The sequence below is a fragment of the Centroberyx affinis genome, unplaced genomic scaffold (assembly GCF_046629955.1).
Source record: "Centroberyx affinis isolate AG114_WGS23_722 - 3 ecotype Tasmania unplaced genomic scaffold, CSIRO-AGI_Caff_v1 ptg000392l_1, whole genome shotgun sequence".
In the NCBI taxonomy this organism is placed as follows: Eukaryota; Metazoa; Chordata; class Actinopteri; order Beryciformes; family Berycidae; genus Centroberyx; species Centroberyx affinis.
This window is the reverse complement of record NW_027279060.1, coordinates 188,868-211,259: the sequence shown is the minus strand read 5'-3', so window position 1 is coordinate 211,259 and position 22,392 is coordinate 188,868. Positions and strand designations below refer to the sequence as shown.

General features: G+C 42.8%; 1 protein-coding gene across 1 annotated transcript; it reads left to right on the top strand.

The window, feature by feature from the left end:
* The first annotated feature begins 402 nt into the window (after window positions 1-402).
* Window positions 403-22,345, top strand: ankrd28b (ankyrin repeat domain 28b). The gene is made up of 28 exons (XM_071516120.1): window positions 403-553; window positions 9,661-9,744; window positions 10,364-10,442; window positions 11,102-11,172; window positions 11,274-11,474; window positions 12,154-12,241; window positions 12,745-12,887; window positions 13,109-13,321; window positions 13,880-13,958; window positions 14,070-14,184; window positions 14,438-14,520; window positions 14,958-15,021; window positions 15,111-15,179; window positions 15,273-15,413; window positions 15,607-15,718; window positions 15,845-15,871; window positions 16,035-16,109; window positions 16,230-16,431; window positions 16,557-16,644; window positions 16,737-16,854; window positions 17,674-17,893; window positions 18,300-18,387; window positions 18,482-18,565; window positions 18,820-18,965; window positions 19,085-19,167; window positions 19,295-19,377; window positions 19,540-19,631; window positions 20,687-22,345. Exons 1-28 carry the CDS (start codon window positions 527-529, stop codon window positions 20,968-20,970), a joined length of 3,159 nt encoding a protein of 1,052 aa, XP_071372221.1. The 5' UTR covers window positions 403-526; the 3' UTR covers window positions 20,971-22,345.
* Window positions 22,346-22,392: the final 47 nt, after the last annotated feature.

Genomic DNA, 22,392 nt, shown 5'->3' with positions numbered 1-22,392 from the left:
CATTGTAGTCATATTTTTTCAGCAACTGATTCATTCAAAACATCTGCCAGACCCTTCAAATGGCTGCAGAGTTATTGTAGGCCTACTGTAATGAATGATGGTGAAGTCAAGTAATTCCATGTAGGATAAACAGCTAAAAGTCTGTCATCCACATGCATTAAAAAAATAATTTTATAATGAAATGAACGTAGACATCAGCGCAAAATGATGCGTCTGCGACAGAGTTGTCAGTGAACAACCAACCAGTAACCTCGTTGCTGAATTCTAGAACACGCTTGGCCTATTGAATTGCATCTTCTTGGGAGGTCAAGTATGGTGGCGGCAATGTTATGGAGTTTCCGCTGCTCCTCCGCTTCATGCCATCAGGTTGGGAAGCTAGCAAGATAGCTAAGCTAGCGTCACGTTAGGCCTCATAGTAACTGGCAACAAACCAGCGGGAGTGCTAACGTAGATCAAACCCCGCTATTCAGAGTGAGACGGATATCCTTTTATGAATCTGCATGAGAACAGTTAAAACCCTTGAAATATGGTGGTTCTCAAAATCCGAGACCAGGTAAGTGATCATTGTGTCAAAAGCTAAGTTTCAGCTAACGTTGGTTGGCTAGCTACCTTGATTTCAACAACGCCAGCGGGATGTAACTCGAGTCTCCCCAACTATTCCCTGAAACGGAAGCATTTCATGAAGCGTTTCATGTTAGATGTTAAAACGTCGCATATACGGTGGAAGCTACACTGCTGTTGAATCACATTTACAGTCATGTTCGTTGCAGTAGTAAGAAGCATCGCAATTACATAAATACATTGTTAACCTTAGTAGGGGGTTGTTTAGTAGTAACCAGCTAATGTAACAGTGTTCATTTCCAGCAATTAGACTGAGCCCGCGTGATACGTTATAGCTCCGGCTGCTACACAGTTGGGAAGTATCTAGCCAGCATTATGTGATAAAACACTACGAAACTGTGGTTCAGTAGTCGCCTTCTAATAATGGTCGTGGGCTTGATATAGTCACAAAGTCTCTAAAATGTAATATTGGTTAGATAATAAGCACAATAACTTGTGTGCGTTGTTGATTGTACTGTGACAAATCATGTAAAATGTGCTCATTCTTATGATTTATCATACACAGATCCACCTACTTATGAACTTAGTTTGAACACTGGCACTGTGTTGTGGCGTGGGGGGGGATCTGCCAAGAGCTTTGCTGTTTGTGTCTTGTGCAGTTTCCATCTCGATAGTTCAATGATTTCGTTTCCTAGAGTGCTAATATACCTGTAACATAGTTAAGGTATGTCCTTTTGATCACAGGCCTTTGGTTCTTACCCTTGTAAGTAGGCCTGACAATTAAACTATTTTGACTGAGAATCCTAAAATGCTGTAGATTTATGTTTACAATATGAATGGAAAGCATTCAGTTGATATGGCTCTGTGAAGGTCACAGTGGATGTGTGAGATGAAATGACACAATATTAGCCTTAGACATGTGTCCTGTAACTATATATTTAGCACTTGACACCTACTTATAAAAACGGGAATAGCTCTCTGTTATCATTTAAGGATGGTGTGTGTTGTGCACAAGCCTGCTATTCTTGTAACATATGTATGTGCATGTGTCTTTTATTGTGTGTGTGCATGAATGATCGTGTGCCTAGACTCCAGTGAGCGAGTGGAGTTGCCAAAGAGCTGTCTCCATGGTGATGGTATTAACTAGGCTGGATTGTATGAGGAGGTGCACAGTCGTGCTGCTTGAGAAGCATAGAAAATCTCCTACACTGGTGCAGGACTGGAGAACTCAAACAACAAAATGCAGCTTTGTCTTTGCTTTTTTCTGCTGGGGATTCAGAGATCATCCAAATGAAACAATGTAGGAAGCACAAGTGCCTACTTGTTACCCTGAATTTGTCTCCAGTGAGTCTAACCTCCACTGTGCCCTGCAGATATTCATGGGCATTTTAATAACAGAATGGGGGGATTGTCTGTAGTTTTCAACAGCTACTGTAAGCTAGTAGCTCCCTAGATGGCAATGGAATTCTTTCTCTCACTTAGCATAAATACTTTTTGAGCACCAAGCTGATAAAATGTGTCATATGGCTCAGATTTGTTTTGTGTTGTTTGTTGGGTACAACATGCTTTTAAGGGGACAACTTCATCAACTCCACCTACGTCACGCTTAGGTGTGTACAATTATTTGACTAACTATTAAATTGCAGTATTGACTACTGGATTGCAGCATAGCAAATTAATTGCAATAGATTTTTTTCCCTTTTTTTAAATCCATTATCATGCAGGCTTAGCCAAATTTATCTGTAAAAGTCTGAAGTCTTGGGAGAGAAAACTTGAGATTGTGGGATATTCAGGTCATTTCCATCAGCTAAATGTGAGAGTGCTTGGCTCTATGCTCAAATTTCATAGAGCCTGACAAAGTACCATGTGAATGACAGGGGATAATTCTGTGCTTGTGAGTTATGAAACAGAAACATGCAATGTACAGAGACACAGTGAACTTCAGCTAGGTAGATCCAAGCATAGCTAGTTGTATTTAAAATGATTTGTTAAGTATGTGGATCAAACAAAGCCATATAGCCTAAACCAGATGTCTGTCAATGTTGAATCTGCGTCTGTTGGCTGTGCAGTCTCATAAGCTACATGGCTGTACATTAGCTAATTAGCTAGCTGGACAGCCTGGTGGGTTCAGTGAGGGATGAGGTCTTAAGGAACACATGTAGTCTGCACGCTACATCACTGTGACTGTTAGCAGGAAAAAAATCCAGCTCACAGAAAATATTGTATGCAGAGAGAGATTAGCTGCTAACACAAATGCAAAACATTTTGATTGCGGCTTTTGAAATGAAAAAGCAAACATTGATGTTGAAATCAGTGATGTTCACATTTGTGACGGGCAGTGCCTTCATGTGTCATGTTTCAGAGAAATATGAATCACTACATTTTGATTTAGGCCACCTAGGGCTGCTCGACTATGGCAAAAATGATAATCCTGATGATTTTGCTAAATCACCGTTAATTAGGGCCCGAGCACGACTTCGTGCGAAGCCCTATTGAAATTGAAGGAATTATTATTATTAGGGCCCGAGCACGACTTCGTGCGAAGCCCTATTGAAACTGAAGGAATTATTATTATTATTATTATTATTATTATTATCTTTATTCTGACTCTTAAATCGCATTTTTGAGGGGCTAAAAGTGCTCGAAAACGGACCAAACTTTGCACACCAGTCAGAAGTGGCGAAAAATTTGACATTTTATGGGTCTTGGACATGGGCGTGGCAAAATGGCTCGATAGCGCCCCCTACAAAATTTCAAAACAAAAGCCCCCACCTTTCTGTTTCACCTAGACGTACGAAACTTGGTATGCACATGTATCATGTCCAGACTTAAAAAAAAGCCTCTTGGTGCCCTGGCCTAAACCCGACAGGAAGTCCGCCATTTTGAATTGAGTGCCACATTTTGGGGCGTTTTTGGCCGTTTGCAGGGGTCGTACTTTAACGAACTCGTCCTAGGCGAATGATCGGATCCGCGTCAAACTCGGTCAGCGTGTATAAAAGAGTTGGACGATGAAAAGTTATCAAAAGCTTGAGTTTTCGTCACACGGCGTGGGCGTGGTGAGGCGGCGAATTTCCACGTTTCGCCACGAAACAGGAAGTGGCTTATAACTGGCCTGTACATGGTCATATCTGGACCAAACTTCACACGCTGCATGAGAGTCCCGGCCTGAACAAATCTACGTGCCGATATTCGGTCATAGTCATAGCGCCACCTACTGGCGACAGGAAATGACATGTTTTATACTGTGGTGTACTACTCCCAGCAGGTTGGCCAGATCCACCTCAAATGTGGTCAGAAAAGCCATAGGACCTTGATGACGCTTCGTGGTGAAGATCGGGAGCATTCGTCGAACGGCGTTGCCATGGCGGCGCGGCGAATTTCGATGTTTCGCCTAGAAACAGGAAGCTGCGTTAACTTGAGTTTACGTCGTCCGATCGGCACCGGATTTCACATGCTGGTCCAGAGTCCAGGCCTGAGGACATCTACAGGCCGATTGGGAGTCATAGGCATTGCGCCACCTACTGGCGACACCAAACAGGAAGTGGGTTGTAACGCGACTCTAAGTGGTCACATCTGGCCCAAACTTCACACGTTTGACTAGAGTCCAGGCCTGAGGACATCTACCTGCCGATATTCGGTTATAGTCATAGCGCCACCTACTGGCGACAGGAAGTTGTGTGATCTTGAGCGAACATTGTCCCATCTGCCCCAGATTTCACATGAGGGACAAGAGTCCAGGCCTGAGGACATCTACATGTCCCGCGGCTGCAACACACCCCGACTTGCACACAGAGGCGAGGGCCCGCTCATCACTGCTTGCAGTTTTAATTAGGGCCCGAGCACGACTTCGTGCGAAGCCCTATTGAAACTGAAGGAATTATTATTATTTTTCTTCTTCTTCGGACAAAAAAATCGCGTTTTTGACGGCCTAAACGTACTGGAAAAGTTGCGAAACTTTGCACACGCGTCAGAACTGGCGAAAAATTATATATTTTATGGGTCTCGCGCATGGGTGTGGCAAAATGGCTCGATAGCGCCCCCTACAAAATTTCAAAAAAATACTCACGGCCGTACGTTTCCCCTAGATGTACGAAACTTGGTAGGCACGTGTATCGTGTCCAGACTTAAAAAAAAGTCCGTAGGTACCATGCGCCTAAACCCGACAGGAAGTCCGCCATTTTGAATTGATTGCGACATTTTGGGGCGTTTTTGGCCGTTTGCGGGGGTCGTACTTTAACGAACTCCTCCTAGGCGGTTGATCGGATCCACGTCAAACTTGGTCAGCGTGTATAAAGGACCTGGACGATGAAAAGTTATCAAAAGCTTGAGTTTTCGTCACACGGCGTGGGCGTGGCGTGGCGTCGAATTTCCGTGTTTCGCCACGAAACAGGAAGTGGCTTGTAACTGGCCTGTACATGGTCACATCTGGCCGAAACTTCACACGTTTGATGAGAGTCCCGGCCTGAACACGTCTACGTGCCGATATTCGGTTATAGTCATAGCGCCACCTACTGGCGACAGGAAGCTGTGTGAATTTACAGGGGTCGTACTTTAACGAACTCCTCCTAGGCGGTTGAACGTATCGACGTCAAACTTAGTCAGCGTGTATAAAAGCCCTCGACGATGAAAAGTTATCAAAAGCTTGAGTTTTCGTCACACGGCGTTGCCCTGGCGGCGCGGCGAATTTCGATGTTTCGCCGTGAAACAGGAAGCTGCCATAACTTGAGTGTACGTCGTCCGATCTGCACCAGATTTCACATGCTGGACAAGAGTCCAGGCCTGAGGACATCTACAGGCCGATTAGGAATCATAGGCATTGCGCCACCTACTGGCGACACGAAACAGGAAGTGGGTTGTAACGCCACTGTACATGGTCAAATCTGGCCCAAACTTCACACGTTTGACTAGAGTCGAGGCCTGAGGACATCTACATGCCGATATTGGGTTATAGTCATAGCGCCACCTACTGGCGACAGGAAGTTGTGTGAACTTGAGCGTACGTTGTCCAATCTGCACCGGAATTCACATGCTGGACGAGAGTCCAGGCCTGACGACGTCTACATGCCCCGCGGCTGCAACACGCCCCGACTTGCACACGGAGGCGAGGGCCCGCTCATCACTGCTTGCAGTTTTAATTATTATTATTTTTCTTACACGGACAAAAAAATCGGACTTTTGAGGGCCTAAACGTGCTCGGAAAGTTGCGAAACTTTGCACACGTGTCAGAAGTGGTGAAAAATTATATATTTTATGGGTCTCGCGCATGGGTGTGGCAAAATGGCTCGATAGCGCCACCTACAAAATTTCAAAAAAATACTCACGGCCGTACGTTTGTCCTAGATGTACAAAACTTGGTAGGCACGTGTATCGTGTCCAGACTTAAAAAAAAGTCCGTAGGTACCATGCACCTAAACCCGACAGCAAGTCCGCCATTTTGAATTGAGTGCGACATTTTGGGGCGTTTTTGGCCGTTTGCAGGGGTCGTACTTTAACGAACTCGTCCTAGGCGAATGATCGGATCCGCGTCAAACTCGGTCAGCGTGTATAAAAGAGCTGGACGATGAAAAGTTATCAAAAGCTTGAGTTTTCGTCACACGGCGTGGGCGTGGTGAGGCGACGAATTTCCACGTTTCGCCACGAAACAGGAAGTGGCTTGTAACTGGCCTGTACATGGTCCAATCTGGCCCAAACTTCACACGCTGCATGAGAGTCCCGGCCTGAACACGTCTACGTGTCGATATTCTGTCATAGTCATAGCGCCACCTACTGGCGACGGGAAATGACATGTTTGATACTGGGGTGTGCTACTACTAGCGGGTTGACCAGATCCACCTCAAATGTGGTCAGAAAAGCCATAGGACCTTGATGACGCCTCGTGGTGAAGATCGGGAGCGTTCGTCGAACGGCGTTGCCATGGCGGCGCGGCGAATTTCGATGTTTCGCCTAGAAACAGGAAGCTGCGTTAACTTCAGTTTACGTCGTCCGATCGGCACCGGATTTCACATGCTGGTCCACAGTCCAGGCCTGAGGACATCTACAGGCCGATTGGGAGTCATAGGCATTGCGCCACCTACTGGCGACACCAAACAGGAAGTGGGTTGTAACGCGACTCTACGTGGTCAAATCTGGCCCAAACTTCACATGTCGGATGAGAGTCCCGGCCTGAACGCGTCTACGTGCCGATATTCGGTTACAGCCATAGCGCCGCCTACTGGCGACAGGAAGTTGTGTGAACTTCAGCGTACGTTGTCCGATCTGCACCGGATTTCACATGAGGGACAAGAGTCCAGGCCTGAGGACGTCTACATGTCCCGCGGCTGCGACACACCCCGACTTGCACACGGAGGCGAGGGCCCGCTCATCACTGCTTGCAGTTTTAATTATAATTATTTTGTTTCAAGAAACAAAATTATTTTATTATTCTTTTGCACCTAAACATGTTAAATTTTTCATGTTTTTTTAGTGCAGTATTTCTCATGTTTTTAAGTGCAGTATTCAAAGTACCTATTTCTCAAAGAAGCAGCATCTAAAAAGTCTTGAGAGCTGATTGGTGAGGAGACAGGCTTTTTGCAAGTTTGGATCCGATAACCTGAACATAACCTGCACTGGCACAGGTTACCAAGGTGATCAACCCCGCCATAAAGTGAGCCACCGATTCGTGAGGCCGAAAAGCCAGGGTTAAGCCTGAAGTTAGCTCGTTAACCCACTAAACTCGCTTCATGAGACAGGCCCTACTTGGCCCCTGATTTCTGTCGATCAACTAATCAATTAACCGACTCTAATAGTTTCAGCAGTAATACCACACCTAGAGTTTCAGGGGAATTGAAAATATAACAAAAACCTTAATATCACCAAATTGCAAGATTATGAATCATGGAAATATAAAATCGTGATTTACAATTATGTGATCAATTCTGCAGCCCGAAGCCCTCCTAAATGACAGAATCAGTGTTTTTCCGGCAATTTGGATGAAGTCAGGGAAGAGTTAAGTTTTTATAGCCAGCCAGGAATGTTCCATCTGGCTCTTTCATGGGTAACCAGTCGCAGCCTCTGGAAGGGATCCCCTACCCTCAGAGCGCTCCCCATCCATGCCAGCCTCCTCCCACAGGCAATGGAGAACTGCTTGATCAAAGACTCGGCCCTCTCTGCTGGTGTTATGGTGGATCAGACAGGGAAGCCGTGGAGCTGGCCAACATGACACATGAAGACTCAGTCAGGAAGCTTTCATCATACTGTTCATCAGAAATGACATGGACATCGATTTCAACATCGTTTCCAAGTGCATTTCAAAAGCCCTAGAGAAGTTCAGTGTGATACAAAATTTTATAATACAAAAATTTGATCTTATTCAAATTTTATCGTATAATTTGATAATATATTGTATTTGACATTGTAAAGTTGAAAAAATGTTTGTGATTTCAGCTTGTTTCTAATATCTGGAAAATTACATTCAGAATGGTGTGTTTTCCCTTGTTTGAGAGCGCAAGGCTAGCAGGTTTTACCTTGGATCATTACACTTCCGGTAAGCCCAGCTGAGCTCAATACTCTAGATGATGGACGATGGACTTAAGGTGCAGGTGTTCCTGTCAACTTTTAACTCTGCTGTGTGGCAACATTTTGGATTTCCAATTAAGGAAGACAATGGCAACAAGACAAAGAGGTTTTTTTAACTATTCAGACTTATTTGGGGATGAAATTGGTTATTTTGGTTATTGGTTATTTTATTTTTTATTTGAACTGGTTTTAAGAAGATCTTAAAAAAAGGGAAAACTATCCAGTAAATTTACTCTCCGGTAAATAAACATTGGCAACCGCTTTGAAAAAAACGCTCTGTTAGTCTATTATTTCTTACAAAAATGATAATGAGCGAACCTTTGTGACGCCACAAAGTTACAGTCCAAACGGCTCGTTTAGAGGCTCGGTTTCCTAATATGGATTGTGTGGCTTTAGTTGGCTACCGTGCATTTTGATTTCATAATGTTTAGATTTAGATATTTCTCTGTTTTGAGGGCAAAGATGGGACAAGAAAAGATGTGTGTATGTAATTAGGCTATAGAAACTAATCATGTAAAGTACATGGTGATACTTTCTCTGTGCATACACCCTTGAGATGGGAGGGTCTTGGGTGGAGCCAACTTAACTACCTTCCAAGATGCCTGGGCAGGAATAGCATGATCCATGAGGCGAGTCAGACTTTAGGAAGAACCCCCAAAATCTTCTATTTTAGAGTTTGAATTGAGAAATCTTTGATTTTCATCATCTTTCCCACCCTCTGTTATGTTGGATGTGTTGAACCAGGCCGGTGGTGGAAGTTTGTTTTTTTTCCCATTGAAGACGCAGACAAGGAGTTAGTCATGCTAAGCTTCAGTTATGTCTTGAGGAAAAAAGAAGATGGACCACTGTCTCAGGAATAGGTCTGGTCTTTGTGCTGATCTCACCTTGAGCTTTAGGACTTCAACCATCTCAATACTCTGCTTTGGATCATATGGTTGGATTTCATTCATTCCCAGATTGTGATATGCTCAAATATAGAGAGTTTTCCTGGCAACAGAATAAACAAAGAACAGAAGGAGATTGTGGCAGCTAAGCAGTTGACAATAAATCAATGCAGATAGTCTGCCTCCTTCATGCTGTGATATGTGGAGTCATCATTTTGTTAAAATGTGCAAATGAATGTCTGCACCAGCCCTGCTACCAGAGTATTTGTCTCTTTTTTTTCTCACAAACCACTTTTTGCTTTGCTATGCTGCAGTCTGTGCCTTTCCAAGGATTTAAACAAGAATATTAATGGACATTTTTTTTACTAGCCTAAACATGATTGTGTGTTCTCTTAGCAAATGAGTCGTGTGTGTATCGTGCTTCTTGAGGACGAGGATCCTGAAATCTCTCTTGTCTCTGAGGTCTCTGCATGGTTATTGTTTTCTGAAGTGGAGCCTCTACTGTTTCAGTCTTTAGAGTCTCATGATCAAGGTTTTCACTCATTAGTCTTTTATTATATAGGCTACTGGTTATAATTATGCAAATCTGAGAAAGTAATGCATGTAAGACAGAAGAGCTTTAAGTCTTGAAACTAATTTTGACTCAATATCTTTTTTACAGCCTGCTCTGCTGAAAGCTATTTTCAATGTGGACCCAGATGAAGTACGCTCCCTCATATTCAAAAAAGAGGATGTGAATACACAGGTAATCCCAATAGGGCCATATTAATCTCCCCATCTGTTTCCTCATATTATTCCATTATATTTTAAGAAGATCCCCTCTACTGGGAATTTAAAACCACTAATGTATGATTGTCCTTGGAAGGCCTGATACTGACAAATTCTTACAGTTTATAGATTACGATTACAAAACAGCACACAGTTGGATTTTTAGAGTTCCCGTCGCTTGTGCGTGATCTGGCTCTGCTTATTTTATTGCATTCCTCTCTGTTATTGGGTAAGAGGGGGTGTTTGTTTGTTTCAAAATAAGGCTGGTTTATACTTGCTTGAATTTCACTGGAAGCCTTTTCAAGCGGCTGAATCTGTATTTAACCCACTTTTTGCCATGAATGCTGGCTGCCTGGCTGTAACATTAAAAGGACAAGTGTTTTTTTGTTTGTTTTTCCTTCCAGCATTATACTGTCAGGAATCGTAGTGTTAGTGATTTAAAAAAAAAAAAATGTGAGTTGAAAGTCTGACTCAGTGTTACAACAGATCCGCATCATATTTTCCCATATAAAAAAACAGAGAGAGAGGAATAAGAAACAAGAGCAAACTATTTGTTTTGATTACAGTAGTGTTGTCTTTCTGTTTGCTCATTACAGGACAATGAGAAGAGAACTCCATTGCATGCTGCTGCCTATCTTGGAGATGCAGAAATTATAGAGCTGCTGATTCTGTCAGGTAAGGTTTTCATCCAGAGGAGGACTTAAATAAAGCAGCTATTAAAGGCAAAATACCACTCAATTTATTAATTAATGGTATTCTTGTGGTCTGGGACAGTTGAAATCAGTATTTTTCAATCACAGAAAAGGTCAACAATGATATGCTTGGTTTATGTCACAGCATTTGGGCTTCAGAATGGTTCAGATGTTTGCAAGGTGGTTAACACACTGTAGATACAGCCAAATTTAGCATGCAAATTCTGAAAATATAGTTTTTCATGACTATCGCAATCACCGTCACTCACGTTTTCCATATTATTCTCCATGGAGTTGTACATCTGTGTTACACGACAGATTAAAAGGTCTGACAAACGCCTCACTCTCTTCTGGCTATTGGAGACAGCAGTGAATGATCATTGATGTTAATCAAACTGTCCAAGAGCATAATAGCTTGTTTGTTTCAAATCTGAAATTCAGTGGAGTTCCCCTTTTTTAAGAGCGATTGAATGCATCTACATTCACTATTGTCAGCCAGCTCTATGTTCACCCCTTCCCGTTCTGTATTTTCTATATAGAAGTACAAATATGCTGGAGGAGATATTAGAGAACAGTACTCCATAGTTGTCACAAGTTTTTATTCAATAAATGGTCTTATAGTTGGTGTTCTCTCTCCTCTAGGAGCCAGAGTAAATGCCAAAGATAACAAGTGGCTCACTCCCCTGCACCGGGCCGTGGCCTCCTGCAGTGAGGTATGTGAATTTGCACCGCTGCGTTCTCTATCCCACACCCTCACACACTTGCAATTCTAAACAGCTTAGCTTTTAAACTTTCAAGTCCTGTCTTCTTGCAGGAGGCTGTCCAGGTGCTGCTGAAACACTCTGCAGACGTAAACGCCCGAGACAAGAACTGGCAGACGCCGCTTCACATAGCCGCAGCCAATAAGGCTGTCCGCTGCGCTGAAGCCCTGGTCCCCCTGCTTAGCAATGTGAATGTGTCAGACAGAGCAGGCCGGACGGCGCTGCACCACGCAGCCTTCAGCGGTCACCTGGAGGTACTTTTAAGACCCGTTCACACCTACAAAGACAACCATAAACTATGACGATACACTGTTGTTCAAACATTGACACTACAACCATATCTGTGATACTTTCCTCAGCAAACAAAGCAGCAAGCAGCCTAATTCTCCCACTCCTTTAATTTGATTGGTTGAAAATGTTTTGGATGTTTTTATAGGTATCATTGTAGTGAGAGCACAGACATTGTATTTACTTAGGGCGATTTAAGTAATTTGTATAGTTGTAGTTATCTTTATAGTTGTCATTCTAGATGTGAATGGGCCTTTAGGCCTAAAAACATTCACCTATAAGTCTCAGTAGAATTATAGTGGAAGAAGCACTGTAATCACTTGAGTAATAGTATTTAGTTGTTGTTTGATAATACAATGTAATAACTTACATGTTTGGCATTGGCAGAGAAGATTTGGCAAATTTTTCATGAGCGCAACCCACATACTCAGCTGTGCTGCTCATCCCACAAATGCATGTTCCTTACAAATGAGGCACCATTTAAAAGGGAAATAAACAGGCTTTCCAACGGTATAAAATGTGAATATATGAATTATGGCTCTGGCAGTGTAAATTGGAAGCAGCAACCTAGAATCAATAGTGTTTGGCTTGCTGCTGCCCTTGACCCCATCCCTGATGGTTATTTGTTTCTGTTACTGCTGTTAGATGGTGAGGCTTCTGCTTTCCAGAGGAGCCAACATCAATGCTTTTGACAAGAAGGACCGCCGTGCAATCCACTGGGCAGCTTACATGGGTAATAAATGCACCACAGGGATTTTATATCACACTATTAATTTTCCAAATAACTTTAGGATTTGCTCTCAACTTATGATGGTTGAATGTGTCTAGGACTGAGTATTGGAAAAAAGATGCCTCTTGATACTGCTGTACCTGTTCTCTTCTTGTTTATGGATTTTTGTCTGAGGAAATCAAGGGAGCGTGATTTGATTCCGTTTTTAAAAAAAAGCAGATTGTTGCACACAAAATATTTGACACTTGCATAATGAGATGTGCTTTCATTCACCGGAATGCATCGAAAAAACTATCATTTTAAAAGCACTACTGTCAGCATAAAAAACAAATTCCAACTATATCCTTACTATGCCCTTAATCTCTCACCGTGGTTATAAATCCAAGACTGGTTTATGATGTAAGAATACTGGAAGAATGTGGATATATATTTGGCCAATCAAGTATTTGATGTCGTTTTTGATACTGTATGCTAATGTAGTTAAATCTTTCTCTTTTTGTCTTTAGGGCACATAGAAGTGGTGAAGCTCCTGGCATCTCACGGAGCAGAGGTGGCCTGCAAAGATAAGAAATCTTACACCCCTCTACATGCTGCAGCCTCCAGCGGCATGATCAGCGTTGTCAAATACCTCCTAGACCTGGGAGTGGATGTGAGTCCCACCCACACTGTCTGACTCTCATTACAAAGTAGACATTGCTGGATCACATGCTCTGGTTAGGAAACAATGGAAATGCAATAACGCACGAAAAATCGAGAAATTTATACTGCATGTAATGGGAGTAAAAGTGCAAAGTGCAGTATTTGTTGATGGAGTGGATGGAGTCATATCCACTTTCTGTTTATCTCCCTCATTTCCATCTGACTGTCCAGATCAATGAGCCTAATGCGTATGGCAACACGCCCCTCCATGTGGCCTGCTACAACGGGCAGGACGTGGTGGTGAACGAGCTCATAGAGTGCGGCGCTAACGTCAACCAGGTGAACGAGAAGGGCTTCGCTCCTCTTCATTTCACCGCCGCCTCGCACCACGGGGCCCTCTGTCTGGAGCTGCTAGTGTGCAACGGGGCGGACGTCAACATCAAGGTGAGCAAGGATGTTGCTACTCGCTGTTCTAATATGGATTCAATGGAAAGTGGTTGTTCACCATGATCCAGGAGAGCTGCTGCCCAATAACAGGTCCTCCTCTTCCTAACACGGTTACACACCATCAACTAATCACACTAATGTTACTATTACTAGACAATAATTGAAAAAAAATTAAGGAATAAATGAACATTTGTGGCTGAGGGAGGTAAAAAATACTTGCTAATACTAATACCAATGTTAGAGGTAAAACAGTCATATTTTCATGTACGTCAGAACTTTTAGCCTTTTTTCATGATGTAAAAGTAATTTCCCCCAAATTGTTTGGTGCATCTCCTGACAACATGGCAGTATTCGCAGATATGTTGGGTAGGATCTTGAGATTTTTTTTATTTTTATTTTTTTTAATTATTTTTTTATTTATAGGGGATAAAGTCAGAAATGCACTTTTATTTTTTATTCAAATCCTGAGCCTGTTGGTTGACTAAGATAATCTATAGTTGGAGAGAGCCATAATTATGACCCACATCATATCAGCGTGTTTCTGTGCCATTCCAGAGTAAAGATGGTAAGACTCCCCTCCACATGACAGCCATCCATGGGAGGTTTTCTAGGTCTCAAGCAGTCATAAAGAATGGTAAGCTCCTCTAAAGATTTGGCCTCATTCACTTTATTTCTCACGTTGGACTTTAAAACTAAGTGCTTCTCAGGGAATCACTGGTTAAATGCTTGCTTGGTGTTTCTGTAGGTGCTGAGATTGACTGTGAAGATAAGAATGGAAACACACCACTGCACATTGCAGCTCGATACGGACACGAGCTCCTCATCAACACCCTCATCACCAACGGAGCTGACACTGCTAAGTGAGTGGGCCCATTCGCTGTGACTTGCCCTTTTTCAGCAGTACTCCGGCTTTTATACATTCTGGCGAGGCTGCACATTAATACCTTTGCAGAGCAGACATGTATTGAATGTCATGTAACTAATATAGGCGATTCTGTACTGTCAACAGGAATTACCTAGCCTCCATGTAGGGCCAGTGTGGATTTCACTATGCAGAGGAGTTAATGTCTGGATGATAGTGGGATAAATCAATATGATTGTGTCTTGTTTCAGACGAGGGGTTCATGGTATGTTCCCACTACATCTGGCTGCTCTCAGTGGATTCTCCGACTGCTGCCGGAAGCTCCTGTCTTCAGGTGCACACCTCTGCAACTTTCTGCATATTATACAGCTGTCAACTGTAGTAATAATTCAACAAGTTACCCTACAAAAAAATAAGTCTTACATTTGAATAGTTTGGATATTTTGGTTCATACATTGTTTTCATTTGTAGTTTGGTTGCATGTTTTGAAATGGCAAACATTCTGGACCAGGTGTCACTTTGGTATCCAAAAGGCCTTTAGTTTAGTTTAGTTTATTGAGTTTATTTGTATCAGGGACCATGTACAAAATACATTAATCTCAAACAAAGAGAGAAGATGCTTTGTACCAGATTTAGCTGCTAGCTAATTTCCATCTGTAGTCCCTGAACACCTTCATATATTTAGAGCATAACTTCAGTGACTGATGGATGTAGTGTGACCTACACTTCAGGTGAGTCATGTGGTGCTCATAATCCTCTACTCTGACGCAGGCTTTGATATTGACACTCCTGATGACTTTGGAAGGACCTGTTTACATGCTGCAGCTGCTGGAGGGTGAGTGTAGGACAGTCAAAAGTCTTGTTAAGAGTAGAATACCAGTTCATCTCAACCTTCCCCCTACAATTCTGTCTCTAACCTCTCAGAAACTTGGAATGTCTCAATCTTCTCCTCAACACGGGGGCAGACTTCAACAGAAAGGACAGCTTTGGCAGGTCTGTAGCATTGAATAGTGGATCTAGAGTTTGTGTTCTCCTAGTGTCACTTTCAAATTTGAACAGTGAACTGAAGTGTGTTTGCTTTTCCAGGACCCCTCTGCATTACGCTGCTGCCAACTGTAACTACCAGTGCCTGTTTGCTCTGGTGGGCTCTGGGGCCAGCGTCAATGACCTGGACGAGCGGGGCTGCACTCCTCTCCACTACGCTGCTGCCTCTGACACAGATGGAAAGTCAGTATACTTCCATAATTTGACTTGATAAACAAGGTGGTTGTTATTTAGCAGAGGGCGATATTTGAGGGTTTGTCTGCATGTCATACAAGTTCATTTGCAGTATACGTTATACTGAGTGACAGGACCTGATGTATCATTTCAAATGTCAATTTTTATTTTCTTAACTGCATCCTCTCTGTTGTGCCTACAGGTGCCTGGAATATTTACTGCGAAATGATGCAAATCCAGGGATCCGGGACAATCAGGGCTACAATGCTGTGCACTATGCCTCTGCGTACGGACATCGCCTCTGTCTGGAGCTGGTGAGAACTGCACCCCATAGTACAAGCCGTGTGACATTCAACACCTCCTATGACTGAAATGTCCAGTCATATGCTTTATTGTTATGATTTCTGATGCATTTCTACTTTTGCCATATTCTTTTACAGATTGCTAGTGAAACACCTCTAGACGTGGTGAGTGTAATTTGTACCCTTTCCTCTTTGTGTATCTTTGTGTATCTGTAGCTTTTTATGTAAATGGGTCACAATTCCATTTATATCTATTGTACTGAGCTTCAAGGCTAAGCTAGTAACCACATTTTAAGGAGTTTGTAATTTATGTACCGGATTCTTCCAGCTAATGGAAACCTCAGGGACAGACATCCTGAATGACTCTGATGTCAGAGCCCCCATCAGCCCCCTGCACCTTGCTGTGAGTAATACTGCTTCCATTGTACATTGTTGTTGGCTACCAAGTCAGGAGTACATGAGTTATTGTCATTATCTTTGATGTAAACGTGTTCATGCTGCAGATTTGTTTTTCTTTTTTTAGGCATACCATGGCCACCACCATGCTATGGAGGTGCTGGTACAGTCTCTGCTGGATCTGGATGTGAGGAACAGCCAGGGGCGAACACCTCTAGACCTGGCTGCCTTCAAGGGCCATGTGGAGTGCGTGGACGTCCTCATCAACCAGGGAGCCTCCATCCTGGTCAAAGACTTCACCCTGAAGCGAACCCCCATCCACGCTGCAGGTATTGGACCTGGAACTTGATAGCTCGCTCAAACTGTAATCGGCACAATTGTTTGCCTCTATTTGATTTTGAGTCAAATACAAAATAATGGAGTAATGCTAATGGAGTGTTCTTCATTCCTGCAGCTACTAATGGCCATTCAGAATGTTTGCGTTTGCTGATCGGAAATGCTGATCTTCAAAGTGCGGTTGACATTCAAGATGGGAACGGACAGTAAGTAAAAACTGGTTGTGAATTTTATTTATTTTTTTACTTGTAATAAAGTTGCAAGCTAATGACTGACGTTATTGCCTATTGTCTCTAAGAACCCCTCTGATGCTGTCGGTGCTAAGCGGACACACAGACTGTGTGTATTCTCTGCTCAATAAGGGAGCCAGTGTAGAAGCCAAAGACAAGTGGGGCAGGACGGCTCTGCACAGAGGAGTAAGCAGATCATCTTGCCATTCTTGCATACACACACATACATAGGGCTGGGTATTGTTGGACAGTTTTTGATACCGGTACCTTAATTTGATACCGGTAGTACCAAACTGTACTTTTCGAATAAAAACATATGCAATGCAATGGCCTAAATTTTGACTCATCATATAATTTTGCCAACTAAACGAAATTTGAACTCGTAAGTGTGAAATTTTTATGTATTTATTTTTCTTCTTCACTTTAACAGTATAAAACAAGGTCTTATGAACAAAGTATTTATTTGTTAAAAATGTAATTTTACAATATATGAGAAAATCACACTTTGGTTTAATCAAAATCATCAGATTCAAGACTTAATTACAGCTATTAAAACTGTTTAATAGCTTTAACATGGTTTAAAAAAAGAAGCAATTTTTGTCACCTTCTTTTTTTTTTTTTTTCTTGGAGTCGCACATACAGCTCTCTTGCCTCTAGCTGCTCATTGTGCATCACTATTGTTATTATTATCTCTATCAGTTTCTGTGACATTGTGTGCTTAATCTGAGCAAACCAAGAGATGAAGGTGTAGTGATGCGTGAACAAGTTTGTTTTTCCTGCCTGTGGCAAGTAGTTGCCTAGCGAACTAATTAGCAGTCACCTTAGGCTTTAGAACAGGTATGGTGAGTAGATGAAAGACGATGTAAGATTAACCATTAAAGTACCAAACTAACAAAGATAAACTCCAATACTCAAGTTTTTCTAATCAAATAATTTGAAAGAAGCCATTCAGTGTATGATCAGTCATCAATAGTGACACTAACATCCCCTCCTGTCTGTCCTCAGGCAGTGACTGGCCACGAGGAATGTGTCGAGGCCTTGCTTCAGCACAGTGCCAACTTCCTGGTGCGGGACTGTAAAGGGCGTACCCCGGTCCACCTGGCAGCGGCATGTGGACACATTGGGGTACTGGGAGGCCTGCTGCATGCTGCCCAATCAGTGGAAACACTTCCTGTCCTTACGGACAACCAAGGCTACACCCCTCTGCACTGGGCCTGCTACAATGGTACAGAGACTATGGTTTAGAGATATTTGTAATAAAGTGACAGCTTAAAAACATAGATCTATGGAAATTGTACATCTGATATTTTTATCTAAATCAACGGCTCATATAACAGTTCATAGAGTCAGTCCCTACGGTTTTATATTTACTGTAGCCAGGGCTCCACCGTGGTGCCAAATTAGTAACATATGCTCCTGAAGATAGGCATGCTGCTACAATAGTGACAAAGGAGCATGTGCAAGTTGAGATTCAAAGTAGGCACGGGCAACTACAATTTTCATAGCTCATGCTTATACATTTTCTTGTGCATCCAATTTTTACATTTAGAAAAATGTTTTAGTTGGAAAAATGTCTTTGTAGAGCGGTGATTGTCAAAATCTGGCCCTGGTTGACGCTTTCTGTCCTCTAGGTCATGATACGTGTGTGGAGGTTCTGCTGGAACAGGAAGTTTTCCACAAGACGGAGGGCAATTCCTTCAGCCCCCTCCACTGTGCTGTGTAAGATCCCCGGCTGCGTTCCATTTAAATAACCGCATCTGAGAACAGAGCAACCTCTAGCAGATAAAATAATGGTGTTCTCTCTCTTCTGTAGGATCCATGACAATGAAGGTGCTGCTGAGATGCTGATAGATACTCTGGGCCCTGCCATTGTCAATGCTACAGACACTAAAAACAGGTTAGCACACTCATTACAAAAAAAGTAGTTGCAGACATTTTTGTAATGCAAATGGTACTGGGCAACTAGTCTAGTAAATTAAAAGTCCATATTCTCTATAGGTTGAATGATTAATTATAGGTTCAGGAATAGCTCTACTTAGAAGCCAGCACTCCTGTTTCTAGTGAGTGCATAAGTCACAATCAGTTTATCCTGGTCTCTCAAAAAAGATTGCCTCATTGAAAAGGAGTCCTTTGCTCCTGTTGTTTCTGCAGGACCCCCCTGCATGCAGCAGCCTTCACTGACCATGTGGAGTGTCTGCAGCTGCTGCTGGGCCACAACGCTCAGGTCAACAGCATCGATGCCACAGGGAAGACCCCACTCATGATGGCTGCCGAGAATGGCCAGACCAACGCTGTCGGTACGAATGCCCCGCTGCCTTACCACCTGACTGGAAAATATCACTGTGGGATGGAATAATCTGTGCAGTGTAGAATAGACTTCAACTATCTCTTTCACTTTCTCACACTCCCTGTTTAGAGCTGCTGGTGAGCAGTGCAAAAGCAGATCTCACTCTGCAGGATGCGGTGAAGAACACTGCACTTCATCTTGCCTGCAGTAAGGTGTGTGTTGCCATTTGATGGCGCTGTTGTCCCATTCTACAGCAGCTAATGTGTACAATTGGATACTTCTAAGCTGTTTGGTTGTTTTTTTATATTCTTCTAACTGTATTTGACTTATTTTCTATAGGGACATGAAACCAGTGCCTTGTTGATATTGGAGAAGATTACAGACAGGAACCTCATCAATGCCACTAACGCCGCCTTACAGACGTATGTATCACTTGTATTGCATTAGTGTCATATCCCCTGTGTGATACAGTGGACTGGTAGTGTTGGTGGTTTACTATTGGCGTCTTGGGTTATTACTGTAGTGATATCAATTTTAGAATATTGACTTTCATGTGAGTATATCTGTTTTATTTTTCCCTTAAGGCCTCTTCACGTGGCTGCAAGAAATGGTCTGACTGTGGTGGTGCAAGAACTGCTTGCGAAGGGAGCCAGTGTACTTGCAGTCGATGAAAATGGTGAGATTCATGAAAACATTGTATACTATTTATCATCACTTTGTATTTAACATCAGGATTGATTTTAGCCATGCCAGTAAAACTCGAGTGCTGATGGTTGCTCCTGAAAGCGACCACTGTCCTCTGCAGGCCACCGTAGGGTATATTGTGGGAGCTTTTGACTGGGGGATTCTTTCCGGTGCATTCCGGGTGAAAAAAAAAATGCAGCGGTTTTTGATCAGAAACCAACCGAGTGCACAGCCTGAAGCAGTAGAAAATGTTTGACAGCAGGCAGCCAGCCGTACAAGAAAATGCCAACCCAACACAAACCACTGCGCTAAGAAAAATAAAATTACCAATATGGTGAGAAACTCAACGGAGGGGTGGAAGATGGACTGGTTGGGGACAGAGAGTGGGGAAAACGGCACCATCCTGTTCTGTAAGGCCTGCAGCGAGTTTCCAGCAGTGGGAAAGAAGTGTAGGACATGTGGTACTTCATGATCTGTGGCACATTATGATCTGTGGCACATTATGGTCATCATTATTGTCTAGTGAGCTAGACCTCCCATCCACTGTAGCTGGAAGGTCTTGAAACCTGAGACGGAGCTGAACAATGTGCTCTAATCTGAATGTGTTCAACCTTTGAGCGTTAAGTTTCATTGGTTGCCAGATATGTCGCTCAAATGAGGCTAAGCAGCATAATTAAGTCGCTAAGCACCTGGAGTTTACCTGATGTACAACGGCATGCAAACATAAATACTGATGCCCGTTGTTTGGACCATGCCCGTTTGGACCAAGCATTGGACACGGCCGTAGATGAACATGGCCTTGTTTGAAAGCTGAGCTGGTCATGTTATTATTAAAAAGATTTTTTACATGTTCTCTCTTTCGATAATGACATGACGGATTAGAAAGAAATCGCTGTAGGCAACATTAAAGAGTCAAAATTTCTGGTTAGGACCAGGTAACTGAAAAGCATCAAATTCAGATCAAGGGAGCAAAAAATGCCTTCTGAAAAAAAAAAGTTAATTTCTTATGAGTATGTCACTCTCACTGGTACACTGTCATTGTTCCAGGTTACACACCCGCCTTGGCTTGTGCCCCCAACAAAGACGTGGCAGACTGCCTAGCCCTCATCCTAGCCACCATGATGCCTGTGTCCCCCTGCGCCCCGGCACCTACCCTCCCTTTCAGTGCCATTAACCACTACACCACCAGTCCCTCCAAGAGCGTCACCTTCGACAGCCTGCCTGTGCTGCGCAGCGAGCACAGCTCCTACTGCAGCTTCAACAACATCGGCCACCACGACGGCTTCTACAAGGACGAGGAGCTCAACGACTCGGATTCAGAGACGTACTGAGGGCCGGCCCGGTGCAGAAGGAAGCGACAGATGCATAAAACACATATACACACACACACACACACACACACACACACACACACACACACACACACACACACACTGTGTCTTAAAATCACCCACCGCCAGCTTGGGAGGGCAGGAGAAGAGACAAGCCCACACAGGAGCCTTAAGAGTCCCCCAGAGAGCAAGAGAGGGAGGAGGTGCAGCAGGCTGGCCCACACTCATCCTGACCTCGTCCAGCACCAGGTGTCCTTCCAGCAGATACTGGACTCCAGCCTCCTGCTGCTTTACCAACACACCGACTTCCTGAGTGCTACAAACTGTACGTGTTGGGCGGACTGCGATCTTTTTACGGCAATAACACGTTGAAGAGGGATTAGTAGCACTTCACAGAGAGCAAAACCGACAGGGACCAAAAGATGTGGAAGCATTTTAAGCCAGTTTTAACTGTATAAATGGGATTGAGAATTTCTGGGTTAATTGATTGACAAAAAAAACGAGCCAGGTTTCATTTTTGTAATTTTTGTGAGGAGCTATAGGAGGCTGATATCCGCACACTACAACCGTCAGAACGCACTTATCCTCCAAGTCTGTAATTCATATAGGGGGAAAATCGTTTATTTTTTAAGATCAAAGTTTTAATATACCCATATTCATGTCTTAAACTCCTTGCCCTCTAGAAAAAAAAACATATTTACTGACCTGAGTAATTTAAAAATATTTGGTATGTGCAACAGGTTACTTTTAAGTTGATCAACCTTACCTTTGTATATTGAATTGTCCATTGCGGTTTAGTCTTTCATAAATAAATTATTTGTGTACTTTCAGTTCTATTTATAAGTCATCATTCTGTGCCTTCATTAGTTACTGAGAAAAGATGGTTTGTAGGGGCAGCTGTAAAAGTAAACAATGATGCACACTAGGTAAGTACTACAACATTTGTAAAAAGCACTGATCCAATACGGAGGTATGTGAGGCTCAGCATGCCTTGCTTTGTGAGGAAGAAACACTGTAAACCAATGGTAGGACAGCATTTGATTTTTTTCTGTTAGAATGATATTTTTGCTCTTATATTAGTCAATGTTCCTTGACAGGTTTTGCTTGCTTTAACTTCAAAAAAGAAACCACTCAATCCTACATGATTCAAAACTCCCTGGTTTTGTCTTTAAAAAAAATCATTTTAACTGGAAATATGTACAATACATTTGCTAGCTTCATCAAAGTGGAAAAGGAGATGATTTTTTTCTTTTCCTTGATTTTTCTTCAAGAGGGATGAAACTAGCATGTATATAGAAATTATGACTGTGAATTCAATGCTCCCATGAATTCTTTCAGTACCTGAGATTGCTGTATATTTTATGAGTAATAAATAAATGAGTTATTTAATAATGAACATGAGTCTTTTATGGAGTATTCCCT